The sequence below is a fragment of the Malaclemys terrapin genome, chromosome 6, assembly GCF_027887155.1.
Source record: "Malaclemys terrapin pileata isolate rMalTer1 chromosome 6, rMalTer1.hap1, whole genome shotgun sequence".
NCBI classification, from domain to species: domain Eukaryota; kingdom Metazoa; phylum Chordata; order Testudines; family Emydidae; genus Malaclemys; species Malaclemys terrapin.
In genome coordinates, this window is record NC_071510.1 from 131,822,570 (window position 1) to 131,836,527 (window position 13,958).

The 13,958-nt window shown below is 63.6% G+C and overlaps 1 protein-coding gene across 4 annotated transcripts in view; it reads right to left on the reverse strand.

Moving 5' to 3' along the window:
- Nucleotides 1-9,086: 9,086 nt before the first annotated feature.
- The window catches only part of ATOSB (atos homolog B), a 79,752-nt gene continuing 74,880 nt past the window's right edge, over nucleotides 9,087-13,958 (reverse strand). For all 4 annotated transcript variants that reach the window (XM_054032183.1, XM_054032182.1, XM_054032184.1 and 1 more), the window contains 2 exons: nucleotides 12,717-12,919; nucleotides 9,087-12,213 (listed from right to left, as the gene is read on the reverse strand). In XM_054032183.1, coding sequence (XP_053888158.1) covers nucleotides 12,060-12,213; nucleotides 12,717-12,919 — 357 coding nt within the window. In that variant the 3' untranslated portion in view covers nucleotides 9,087-12,059. The remainder of the gene's footprint in view (nucleotides 12,214-12,716; nucleotides 12,920-13,958) is intronic.

A 13,958-nucleotide genomic window follows, 5' to 3' on the forward strand; every position in this document is an offset into this window, starting at 1 on the left:
GCCGGGCCCCGCTCCGGCTCCAGGGGGCTCCGCTCTGCCCCGCCCCAGGCACCGCCTCCGAGCGCCCATTGGCCGGCAGCTGCCTGGCGGGGGCGGCGCGCAGGAGCCGGAGGCGGGACGTGGCCGCTGCTTCCGGGAGCCGCTTGGGGTGAGCGCCGCTCGGCGCCTGCGCCCTTGAACCCCTCCCCGTGCCCCAAACCCCTGTCCCAGCCCTGACCCCCTCCTTCCCGCTGAGCCCCTCGGCCCCAGCCTGGAGCCCCTCCTGCACCCCCCGCCAGAGCCTGCACCCCCAACTCATCCCCGCCTGCACCCCCAACTCCTCACCCCAGAGCCTGCACCCCCAGCCAGAGTCTGCACCCCCAGCCCCACCCCAGAGCCTGTACCCCAACTCCTCACCCCCAACTCCTCACCCCAGAGCCTGCACCCCCAACTCATCCCCGCCTGCACCCCCAACTCCGCACCCCCCCAGCCAGAGCCTGCACCCCCAACTCCGCACCCCACAGCCTGCACCCCCAGCCAGAGCCTGCACCCCCAACTCATCCCCGCCTGCACCCCCAACTCCTCACCCCAGAGCCTGCACCCCCAGCCAGAGTCTGCACCCCCAGCCCCACCCCAGAGCCTGTACCCCAACTCCTCACCCCAGAGCCTGCACCCCCAACTCATCCCCGCCTGCACCCCCAACTCCTCACCCCCCCAGCCAGAGCCTGCACCCCCAACTCCGCACCCCACAGCCTGCACCCCCCGCCAGAGTCTGCACCCCCAGCCCCACCCCAGAGCCTGTACCCCAACTCCTCACCCCCAACTCCTCACCCCAGAGCCTGCACCCCCAACTCATCCCCGCCTGCACCCCCAACTCCTCACCCCCCCAGCCAGAGCCTGCACCCCCAACTCCGCACCCCACAGCCTGCACCCCCCGCCAGAGTCTGCACCCCCAGCCCCACCCCAGAGCCTGTACCCCAACTCCTCACCCCCAACTCCTCACCCCAGAGCCTGCACCCCCAACTCATCCCCGCCTGCACCCCCAACTCCTCACCCCAGAGCCTGCACCCCCAGCCAGAGTCTGCACCCCCAGCCCCACCCCAGAGCCTGTACCCCAACTCCTCACCCCCAACTCCTCACCCCAGAGCCTGCACCCCCAACTCATCCCCGCCTGCACCCCCAACTCCGCACCCCCCCAGCCAGAGCCTGCACCCCCAACTCCGCACCCCACAGCCTGCACCCCCAGCCAGAGCCTGCACCCCCAACTCATCCCCGCCTGCACCCCCAACTCCTCACCCCAGAGCCTGCACCCCCAGCCAGAGTCTGCACCCCCAGCCCCACCCCAGAGCCTGTACCCCAACTCCTCACCCCAGAGCCTGCACCCCCAACTCATCCCCGCCTGCACCCCCAACTCCTCACCCCCCCAGCCAGAGCCTGCACCCCCAACTCCGCACCCCACAGCCTGCACCCCCCGCCAGAGTCTGCACCCCCAGCCCCACCCCAGAGCCTGTACCCCAACTCCTCACCCCCAACTCCTCACCCCAGAGCCTGCACCCCCAACTCATCCCCGCCTGCACCCCCAACTCCTCACCCCCCCAGCCAGAGCCTGCACCCCCAACTCCGCACCCCACAGCCTGCACCCCCCGCCAGAGTCTGCACCCCCAGCCCCACCCCAGAGCCTGTACCCCAACTCCTCACCCCCAACTCCTCACCCCAGAGCCTGCACCCCCAACTCATCCCCGCCTGCACCCCCAACTCCTCACCCCCCCAGCCAGAGCCTGCACCCCCAACTCCGCACCCCACAGCCTGCACCCCCAGCCAGAGTCTGCACCCCCAGCCCCACCCCAGAGCCTGTACCCCAACTCCTCACCCCCAACTCCTCACCCCAGAGCCTGCACCCCCAACTCATCCCCGCCTGCACCCCCAGGCCCACCCCAGAGCCTGTACCCCCCAGCCAGAGCCTGCACCCCAACTCCTCATCCCCAGCCCCACCCCAGAGCCTGTACCCCAACTCCTCACCCCCAACTCCTCACCCCAGAGCCTGCACCCCCAACTCATCCCCGCCTGCACCCCCAGCCCCACCCCAGAGCCTGTACCCCCCAGCCAGAGCCTGCACCCCCAACTCCTCATCCCCAGAGCCTGCACCCCCAGCCAGAGTCTGCACCCCCAGCCCCACCCCAGAGCCTGTACCCCCCAGCCAGAGCCTGCACCCCCAACTCCTCATCCCCAGAGCCTGCACCCCCCAGCCCGAGCCTGCACCCCCCAGCCTGAGCCTGCACCCCCAACTCCTCATCCCCAACTCCGCACCCCCACCCCAGAGCCTGCACCCCCAACTCCTCATCCCCAACTCCCCAGCCCCACCCCACCGCCTGCACCCCCAACTCCTCACCCCCAACTCCGCATCCCCACCCCAGAGCCTGCACCGCCAACTCCTCATCCCCACCCCAGAGCCTGCACCCCCAACTCCTCATCCCCAGAGCCTGCACCCCCCAGCCCGAGCCTGCACCCCCCAGCCTGAGCCTGCACCCCCAACTCCTCATCCCCCAACTCCTCACCCCAGAGCCTGCACCCCAACTCCTCACCCCCAACTCCGCACCCCCACCCCAGAGCCTGCACCCCCCAGCCAGAGCCTGTACCCCAACTCCTCATCCCCCAACTCCTCATCCCCCAACTCCTCACGCCAGAGCCTGCACCCCCAACTCATCCCCGCCTGCACCCCCAGCCCCACCCCAGAGCCTGTACCCCCCAGCCAGAGCCTGCACCCCCAACTCCTCATCCCCCAACTCCTCATCCCCCAACTCCTCATCCCCCAACTCCTCACCCCAGAGCCTGCACCCCAACTCCTCACCCCCAACTCCTCACCCCAGAGCCTGCACCCCCAACTCCTCACCCCCAACTCCGCACCCCCACCCCAGAGCCTGCACCCCCAACTCCTCATCCCCCAACTCCTCATCCCCCAACTCCTCATCCCCCAACTCCTCACCCCAGAGCCTGCACCCCAACTCCTCATCCCCAGCCCCACCCCAGAGCCTGTACCCCAACTCCTCACCCCCAACTCCTCACCCCAGAGCCTGCACCCCCAACTCATCCCCGCCTGCACCCCCAGCCCCACCCCAGAGCCTGTACCCCCCAGCCAGAGCCTGCACCCCCAACTCCTCATCCCCAGAGCCTGCACCCCCCAGCCCGAGCCTGCACCCCCCAGCCTGAGCCTGCACCCCCAACTCCTCATCCCCAACTCCGCACCCCCACCCCAGAGCCTGCACCCCCAACTCCTCATCCCCAACTCCCCAGCCCCACCCCACCGCCTGCACCCCCAACTCCTCACCCCCAACTCCGCACCCCCACCCCAGAGCCTGCACCGCCAACTCCTCATCCCCACCCCAGAGCCTGCACCCCCAACTCCTCATCCCCAGAGCCTGCACCCCCCAGCCCGAGCCTGCACCCCCCAGCCTGAGCCTGCACCCCCAACTCCTCATCCCCCAACTCCTCACCCCAGAGCCTGCACCCCAACTCCTCACCCCCAACTCCGCACCCCCACCCCAGAGCCTGCACCCCCCAGCCAGAGCCTGTACCCCAACTCCTCATCCCCCAACTCCTCATCCCCCAACTCCTCACGCCAGAGCCTGCACCCCCAACTCATCCCCGCCTGCACCCCCAGCCCCACCCCAGAGCCTGTGCCCCCCAGCCAGAGCCTGCACCCCCAACTCCTCATCCCCCAACTCCTCATCCCCCAACTCCTCACCCCAGAGCCTGCACCCCAACTCCTCACCCCCAACTCCTCACCCCAGAGCCTGCACCCCCAACTCCTCACCCCCAACTCCGCACCCCCACCCCAGAGCCTGCACCCCCAACTCCTCATCCCCCAACTCCTCATCCCCCAACTCCTCACCCCAGAGCCTGCACCCCAACTCCTCACCCCAGAGCCTGCACCCCAACTCCTCACCCCCAACTCCGCACCCCCACCCCAGAGCCTGCACCCCCAACTCCTCACCCCCAACTCCGCACCCCCACCCCAGAGCCTGCACCCCCAACTCCTCATCCCCCAACTCCTCACCCCAGAGCCTGCACCCCAACTCCTCACCCCCAACTCCGCACCCCCACCCCAGAGCCTGCACCCCCCAGCCAGAGCCTGTACCCCAACTCCTCATCCCCCAACTCCTCAGCCCAGAGCCTGCACCCCCCAGCCCGAGCCTGCACCCCCAACTCCTCATCCCCAACTCCCCAGCCCCACCCCAGAGCCTGCACCCCCCAGCCTGAGCCTGCACCCCCAGCTCCTCATCCCCAGCCCCACCCCAGAGCCTGCACCCCCAACTCCCCAGCCCCACCCCAGAGCCTGCACCCCCAACTCCTCACCCCCAGCCCGACCCCAGAGCCTGCACCCCCCAGCCCGAGCCTGCAACCCCAACTCCTCATCCCCAACTCCCCAGCCCCACCCCAGAGCCTGCACCCCCAACTCCCCAGCCCCACCCCAGAGCCTGCACCCCCAACTCCTCACCCCCAGCCCCACCCCAGAGCCTGCACCCCCCAGCCCGAGCCTGCACCCCCAACTCCTCACCCACAGCCCCACCCCAGAGCCTGCACCCCAACTCCTCATCCCCAGCCCCACCCCAGAGCCTGCACCCCCAACTCCGCACCCCCAGCCTGCACCCCCAACTCCTCATCCCCAACTCCCCAGCCCCACCCCAGAGCCTGCACCCCCCAGCCTGAGCCTGCACCCCCAGCTCCTCATCCCCAGCCCCACCCCAGAGCCTGCACCCCCAACTCCTCACCCCCAGCCCGACCCCAGAGCCTGCACCCCCCAGCCCGAGCCTGCAACCCCAACTCCTAACCCACAGCCCCACCCCAGAGCCTGCACCCCCAACTCCTCACCCCCAACTCCCCAGCCCGAGCCTGCACCCCCAACTCCTCACCCCCAACTCCTCATCCCCAGAGCCTGCACCCCCCAGCCAGAGCCTGCACCCCCAACTCCTCACCCCCAGCCCCACCCCAGAGCCTGCACCCCCAGCTCCTCACCCCCAGCCCCACCCCAGAGCCTGCACCCCCAACTCCCCAGCCCCAACTCCCCAGCCCCACCCCAGAGCCTGCACCCCCAACTCCCCAGCCCCACCCCAGAGCCTGCACCCCCAACTCCTCATCCCCAACTCCCCAGCCCCACCCCAGAGCCTGCACCCCCCAGCCTGAGCCTGCACCCCCAGCTCCTCATCCCCAGCCCCACCCCAGAGCCTGCACCCCCAACTCCTCACCCCCAACTCCCCAGCCCCACCCCAGAGCCTGCACCCCCAGCCAGAGCCTGCACCCCCAACTCCTCAGCCCCACCCCAGAGCCTGCACCCCCAACTCCCCAGCCCCAACTCCCCAGCCCCACCCCAGAGCCTGCACCCCAACTCCTCACCCCAGAGCCTGCACCCCCAGCCAGAGCCTGCACCCCCAACTCATCCCCAACTGCTCACCCTAGAGCCTGCACCCCCAGCCCCACCCCAGAGCCCGCACCCCCAACACCCCAGCCCCACCCCAGAGCCTGTACCCCCCAGCCAGAGCCTGCACCCCCCAACTCCTCACCCCCACCCCAGAGCCTGCACCCCAACTCCACAGCCCCATCCCAGAGCCTGCACCCCCAACTCCCCACCCCAGAGCCTGCACCCCCAACTCCCCAGCCCCACCCCAGAGCCTGCACCCCCAACTCCTCATCCCCAGCCCCACCCCAGAGCCTGCACCCCCCAGCCCAAGCCTGCACCCCCAACTCCTCATCCCCAGCCCCACCCCAGAGCCTGCACCCCCAACTCCTCATCCCCACCCCAGAGCCTGCACCCCCAACTCCTCATCCCCAGCCCCACTCCAGAGCCTGCACCCCCAGCCAGATGCCCTCACCCCCCTTTGCACCCTACTCCCCTGCCTGGAGTCCCCTCCCACACCTTGAACTCCTAATTTCAGGCCCCACCCCAGAGCCCTCACCCCCACCCCAATTTTGTGAGCATTCATGGCCCGCCGTACAATTTCTATTCCCAGATGTGGCCCTCGGGCCAAAACGTTTCCCCACCCCTGGGCTAGAGCCTGTTCCCAGGGCTGCTGTGGCAGCTGCTGCCCCCATTCCCGTGAATCCCTCCTTGGGCTGCCTCTGGTCCCCACCGTGCAGCCACGGAGCACAGGCATTTCACTGAGGTACCATGGGATGCCTCTGGTCTCAGCCTTGCCCCCTGTGCCTCCCTACTGCCCCTTACCCCTGCTCTTTGGGGCAGGGACCATCTCTATCTGCTCTGGCCCGTGGCCAGCACACTTTGGGGGGGTGCAGAATGAAGGGTAGAGTGGAGACTGCCTGGAGCAGGGACTTGGCCCCTCTGTGCAGCTTTACCTAACCGCCACCCTCACTCACTAATAATGCACTTCCATCTGCAGGGAGATGGAGCCCAGAATTCCCCTCTGCTGCCCGCAGGCTGGCGGAGAACTCCAAGCACAGCACTTGATACCAGCTTTTCCTGCACGTACACAGGGAGAAGGGGCTGAGTGATGGGAGGAGGGGCATGTGAGCTGTACAAAGCATGTTCAGTGTGAGAGCAGCTCTCAGGCCGGATTTGTCAGATGGGTCTTGGCACCAAATGCCACTTTAGGGCCGTGCTCCCTTTATCTCCTTGCACCATAGGGGCCAGTCCCAGCGCCTGTGACAGCCTCTGGCAGGAGGAACTGCACTGATGATGCACTGAGTAGGTCTAGTGCCAGTCAGAGGATCTGGGAGCACGGTGCCATTATCCCAGCTTAAGGTATGTCCCAACCTCCCTCAGCGTAGGCAGCCTCTGTACAGGCCATTCGTGAGTAGGCTGCTCATAAGTTTGGCCTGAACCCAGTCCTGCTGGGGCAGGCAGTGACTGTCCTGAGCCCGTCCCCCAACGACCTCACACTTCCCAGCAATCAGGGGCACCGCTTGGGTTGCTTTACCTTGGAAGACACTGGTGTCCTGTCGCCACAGTCCAGCTCAGGTCTGGTGTTTTACTAATGGTGGCATTGAGCAGTCAGAGGAGAACATGTAACGAGGGCAGACACGAGGCACCAGCTTTCAGGGAAGTGGGGGCTTCAAGATCAGACCATGGGTACTCTGGAAGACCCCCTAATCAGGGCCTTAAACTCAGCATCATGGCTGAACGCCAGCTCGCCTCATTGCACTTTGCCTGCCCCTGCAGCTTCACTGGGGTTTGGGTGTGACAGTGTACCCCATAAGGCTTTATGGGGAGGGGGTGCTTATAAATGTATGGATGACATACCTGGAATATGTTTTGTGCTGCCTGTGCCATGTAACATATCTCCGTCAAGGTTCTGGTCTACTGTATCTGTTCATCCTATTTGTACATATATATCATTTTCTACTTGTGGTTAAGAATATGGGCTGTATGCTGGCTTGGTTTCTAAGTAAGCTTTGGGAGGCATTTGGTCAGCTTCTCTAGGAAGGAATTCCCCAGGTTAAGTACCTGATCAGGAGACACTTGGGGAACAATGCATCTTGGAATGCTCCAATCCACATGAGAAGTCTTCCTGGAGACATGCAAGATACCATGTGGACAATGGCTTCGGCCTGTAAAGACTGAGTCATGCAGGGACATGTGACTTGCCCAGGTGACCCCAGAACTCCATCTTGGAGTTGGACTTTGCATAGGAGGGGGGGGGTCTCCACCCACAAGAGAGAGTCTATTTAAACCTAGGGGAGACCCCTCCATTTTGTCTTCAGCTGGCTAAGGAAGTAGCCTCTCCATCCCACAGGATACTTGAAGGGAACTGGAACAAATGACAGTAACTACAGGGAGGGTCAAGTATCAGGGGGTAGCCGTGCTAGTCTGTATCCACAAAAACAACAAGGAGTCTGGTGGCACCTTAAAGACTAACAGATTTATTTGGGCATAAGCTTTCGTGAGTAAAAACCTCACTTCTTCGGATGCAACAGGGGGGGTGAGTGATTGCTGGACCCAGGCTAAAAGGAGATTAGCCTGTAAATGGGAGCATTCTGGAACTGGTGAGGAAATTATCTGTATTTAGTTTGATTAGACATAGATTTGCGCATTTTATTTTATTTTGCTTGGTGACTTACTTTGTTCTGTCTGTTACTACTTGAAACCACTTAAATCCTACTGTCTGTATTTAATAAAATCGCTTTTTATTTAGTAATTTACTCAGAGTATCTGGGGGAGCAAACAACTGTGCATATCTCTCTATCAGTGTTATAGAGGGCGAACAATTTATGAGTTTGCCCTGCATAAGCTTTATACAGGGTAAAACGGATTTATTTGGGTTTAGACCCCATTGGGAGTTGGGCAGCTGAGTGTTAAAGACAAGCACACTTCTGTGACCTGTTTTCAGGAAACTTGCAGCTTTGGGACAAGTGATTCAGACCCTGGGTCTGTGTCTGGAGCCAGACGGGAGTGTCTGGCTCAGCAAGACAGGGTGCTGGAGTCCTGAGCTGGCAGGGAAAACAGGAACAGGGGTAGTCTTGGCACATCTGTTGGCAGCTCCCAAGGGGGTTTCTGTGATCCAGCCCATCACATTAGGATTCTTGTTCGCTCTCTACCCTGACCTATTGTGAAGTGTTGCTGGGTGCTGTTGAACCAGCTGCAGGGTTCCAGCCCAGAGGTGGCTGCCAGGCACTGCTATGGCTGTAAAGCACACTCGACGCCTACACACCATGAAAGGAGCTAGAGAAACCGTCCTTTTGATGGTGTCCACTATGGAAGGTTCAGTAGCCCTGGGCACTAGCTGTACCCGCCAGAGTAGTGACCTCCTGGCTTGAGCAGGAGCCTGAAACCACGAAGGATGAGATCTAATGCAGCTCCCGTTCTTCAGCCGAGCTCTGGCCCCAGCCACGGCAGCCTCTCTGCTCACCTAGCCACCGTACCTATGGAAAGTGGGAGCCTGATATGATCTTCAATGCGTTTGTGCTCACAACCCCCCCCCTCCCCCGGTGAGGCAGGAAATGCTGTTAGGCAGAGGGACTAAAGGACATGGCTAGGGTCACACTGGGCATCTGTGGCAGAGCAGGGACTGGATTCCGGGTCTCCCAAATCCCAGGCTAGTGACCTACCACTGGCCGTCTGGCCTCTCCTCTTAGCACAATGAAGACAACTCCCTGCGTTCCATTTCCAAACAAACATTTATTAAATTACAAAGGAGAAGTACCAGGTACTAGATTTCTTCTTCTCTTTTTTTTCAAGTTTTTGTGAGTGTTTGTTCCCCCAACTCATTTCTGGAGCAGGACGCAAGATTGTGTGAACAACAGCGCTGAGGGACCGTGCCCACCCCAGCAGCTATAGGGGCCCCGGGGGAGGGGACGACCGAGCCTCCCCATGAAATGTAGGAAGCAGCAGCTCTAACCTGAGGTAGCGGGGCTGGAGTCACTCGCTCCCTCAGGGGCCTGACAGCCTCCTTTGAAACGGAGAGATCGCTCCGGCCCCCCAGTGCCCCGGCTGGGCTGCGACACAGGCTCTGCACAAAGGCCTGCTGCTAAAAGTTACATTTAACATAGTGTCCCTCCCCACCAGCTGTGGGAAGAGTTGCTCAGCTGGAGATGGTGCATGGCCTGCTGGGAACTGTAGTCCTCACTCCTGCCACCCTGGATCCGCACTAGGGAAGGAGGAACTGTGCTCTGCAGGATTTTCCCCTCAGCCCCGGGGCCTGGCATGCGACAGTTCATCTGGGGGAGGTATGTGCAGGTCTTTCCACTCCAGCCTTAGGGGTCCCAGTTTAACTCCCCACCACCCTGGGTCGCAGGGAGGGCCGGATTTATACCCCCAAGATCTCAGGCCAGACTCCTGGGCAAGGGAGAGCGCCAAGGTCTCCCCATTTCTCTGGCCACCTCCTCCCCACCCCCACTTCCCTCACATCTGGGGCCAGGACAGGCTCCATAACATTCTCTGCAGGGTTCTTCCAGGCTGGGGAGATATTGCTCCAAGCGACCCTAAATCCCATCCCTGTGACTGCCCCAAACATTGAGCCCTGTGCTCGCCCCCCCGCCCATTCTTTTCTCCCCAAGTTTGCTAGGTCACAGGGCTGGAGCCATTGCCCCCTACCCGTCTCCTCCTGCCATCCAATCCCGCAGTGCAGCCACTTCCAGTCACCTGCCCTGAGCCCCAAGCAAGGCAGGCAGGGGCTCATTCCCAGCCAGGGGAGCTCAGGTGACTCACGGCTGAGGGACATGCAAGAATTCCCCCTGGAGGGCTCAGCCCCTGGGTCTGGAAGGGTCAGCCGGGCTGCGGTGACTCCGGCAGAGCTCACTCAACCCTCTCCAGGCAGGAGAGAGGAGCCCAGGCAGGGACTGACAGAGGGGAAGGACCATCTCCCATGGCGGGAGATGGGGTAATTACAGCCACGTGGGGCCTTGGGAGGCCAGCACTGTCTCTGCTCTCAGGCAGGGAGCTACGGGGTCAGCCCAGCCCCTAGGATCCCCCTCCATGCATACCAGACGTGCGGCCAGCGAGTGACCACGTGCACCCTCTGGCTTCCCCTTCTCACTGGCAAGGCCCCACTTGGCCTCACTCAGCCCGTGCCCAGCGCCTGGGGGCCAGGCTGAGCACAGGAGCTCTCTGCTGCAGCTGGAGGGTTTGACTTTCCTGCGTCCTCAGAGACAGCCACACCTCCCACCAGCTCCAGCGGGGCAGGGGGATCCATGGGCCAGTATTACCCCAGAACCCCGCCCCAACGCAGCCTGGTTAGTGAGGGCCCCGGGCTTCGGACCACTGCCACGCCAATCTGCAGCAGACACTCCGAAAACCGGGGTGCCCCACAGCCCTGCTCTGGGAGGGACAGGGGAGGAGAGAGCCCCCTCCCCCTCACAGGGGCTTGGGCTTCCTTTGAGAAGTCTCCTGTAGCAATAGCCATGACAACAGACACAGCTCAGCCCAGCTCACATGGACGTTGAACAGCAGGGGTGGCCAGGGAGAGGCCCCAGTACAGACCCCTTGCCCCCCAGGGCTGCAGCCAGCAACTACTTCCCTGCTATCCAGGGACACCCCAGGGGCTGGACTTGCCCCCAGGGGGAGGGGGAGCAGGAACAGAGGCTCCCCCAACTGCCTGAACAAGGGCCCAATCCCTGGGGAGACAGGGCCCAGCAGGCCACACGAGGCCTTTCCTCCGGGCCATGCGCAGGGGCGCTTGCCAGCCCTCCGGTTCCCTCAGGTGGAGTTAGGGCTTCTGTAGAGAGCACTAAGGCTAGTGAGGGCAAGAGAAGAGCCCCTTCCCCCCCCCAGCTCTCCCAACACCCCTCAGTCTCAGCCCACAGGCCCTGCACATCCAGCCCTGCCAGTGCCCCTCACTCCCGACCCGCAGCCCCCTGCTAGCCCAGCCCTGGGCTCGCCCCCACCCCCCCAGCTCTGCCAGTGCCTCTCACTCCCTACCTGCAGCCCTGGGCTCCCCACCGGCCTGCCAGTGCCCCTCAATCCCAACCCACAGCCCCAGTCCTACCAACCAGTTCTGTTGATACCCCTCAATCCTGACTCAGTCTCCCCTGCTATTCCAGTCCTGCGTGTCTCTTGCTCAGCTCCTGCTGTCGTGCTGGGCTGTGCAGCTGGGCGTGCGACATGCACAGGGCACCACGAGCAGAGCCCGTCGGACTCGCTGCACTTGTGATCAAGGCTGGGTTACGAGCCACACCGTGGACCCTCCATCCTGGCTCCCCACCAACAATAAATACAAATAAATACAGTACCTCCCCCTCTGAGAGCGGACATCTGCTCCATCCCTCCCCACAGCCTGGGAGCCAGCTCAGCTCCGCCCAGTCCGAGCCCCGCCTGCCCCCGAGCCTCCCTTGAAGGGCACAGCTTGGAGCTGTGCTGTCAGAGGCCTAGGGGCGTCTCTGACCCGCTGGGGGCACAGGAGCCAGCGCACCAGCTCCTGCTCACGCCATGCAGCCATCTCCATGATCCCATCCCCCCCCCCCCCCCCCGCCTCGTGCTCACTCTGGCACAGGTGCGAAGCTGCTGTCAAGGGAGGGGTGTGTCTGTGCCTCACCACCCCACCTCTGGGGGAGGAGACGGCTCCGCTCTCTTGCCCTTTACTTGTCTACGAAGTGCAGGGGTGAGGGTGGAGAGGGGGGCGTGGGGCTCCCCGCGCTCAGGCCCGGGGTGAGTAGCAGGGGTTCCTTGGCATCTCCGTGAAGGATTTCAGTTCGTAGGGGATCCCCGAGTCGACCTCGATCGACTTGCGGGAGAAGAGCAGCCGGATGTCGTCGTGAAGGTAGATCTTGCCCGACTTGGAGCTGTGAAACCTGGGGGCAAACGAGACTCCCTGAGGCAGAGGCCACGGGCTGCAGCAGGGAGCAGGGTGGAGCAGTCGCTCCTTTGGGGCCATAGCAGGAAGGAGGAGCTGGCAGCAGGACCAGGGTTGTGGTGTTCCCAGGGGGCTCTGGCTGCAGGAGGGGAGCTCAGCACTGCCACCCTCTCCTCCTGGCTGGCAGCTTCCCCATGACCTTCCATCCTCCTCCAGACTGGCCACTGCTTCCCGCTGCCCCCGGCCCCAGAGCCAAGAGCTGCCCCAGGCCAGGTCACTGGCAGCCTGGCAGGTGGCAATCAAGATGGCGGCCATCTCCCCTTGTTCCCAGCGGTAATGAAGTCAGGCTGCCGCAAGGGGGACGGCCACCTCTGGGCTCAGAATCCTGGTCCAGGGGAAAGGGAGGTGGGAGTGGGGCAGGAGCTCCTGCCCAGAAGAGGGGCCCACTCCAGGGCGATGGGACCCATGGCCATCCCTCCCCCTCGCCTCCTCAGCCCCTACCTCAGGTGCATCAGGTAGCAGAGGACCCTCCTGGGCGGGCTGGCGCAGGCTGGGTCGCTGGGTGTCTCGCCAGGCCCCTCCTCCCCCACGGGCACCAGGAAGATGCGGTGACGCAGAAAGGTCATGTGGTTGGCTGGCATGTCCTGGAAGTCGTACGTCACCAGGAACATCTTCACCACAGTTTTGTTAGGGTTAAATAAGGTCTGGAAATGGGGAGAGAGCAGGTCAGCTGTGGGGAGGGGGCAAGGCTGGGGTGCAGCAGGGCTGCCAGGACGTAACCAGGCCCCGCACAGAGGAGGGGCCATGGGGAGGTAGGACAAGCACAGGGTGTGACCAAGTGGGAATTTTTCATAATATTTGTATGAATACAGTGTGTGCCTCGGTTTCCCCATGTTGTGCCTGGGTAACTAGGTGAGGGGAAAAGTTGTTTACTCTTTGCAGCGATCCAGGTGTGATTGATGCCTGGCTGTGTGCAGCCTGAGCCCCATGCCCATGGAGAGTCCCAGAAGACAATGGCCACTCCAGCTGCCCAGACGTTTGGCACCAAGAAACTAACGACCAGGAATAGCCGACCCTCGGCAGGAAGCCAGCGGGGTCTGACCAGCTGGAGAACAAAGGGCTAAGGAGGAGGCCAGGTGACAATGGCTGCCTTAGGACAAGGAGAAAGGACGCAGGAGGGGCCAGGTGGGGTTGTTAAGTGTGGGCTGTTGGAAGTGGTGGGAGACGTTCCTGCACTGGGACTAAGCGGGGTCAGAGGGCTCTGGGACTGACCCAGCTGGACGTTGCTGTAACTTTCCGTTCTCGGTGTTAACTAAGGACTTTCTACTCTGTGTCCCAGACAGCTAATACCCCTCCTGCTGTTACCCCGCTGGCTGGGAGTCGCTGCAGAGCCAGGAGGTCGGGGGGGGGGCACTGCTCCTTTTGGGGGTGCTCGTCTCCCTCCGGTGTCCAGCTCAGGTGGACGCGCAGCCCGGAGCTCACGGCGTGAAGCAGGGGGGCTGGAGGCACCGAGGGTCGGTCCCAGGAGGCCGTGAGGCTATGGGGCTGACCCCAGTGAGACTGTGACCCTAAGGGGGCTGACATACCGAAGGGATCCTCCCAGGGACTGTTCCAGAGCCGTGCGAGAGCACCGGGCCTGTGGATCCGGGACACAGGAATGGGGAGGGACTTGTTGCCAGAGGAGCTCTCCCAGCACCCACCCAGCCTGGGGCGGATGTCCGGGTACCAGCGATGCCAGGGGTG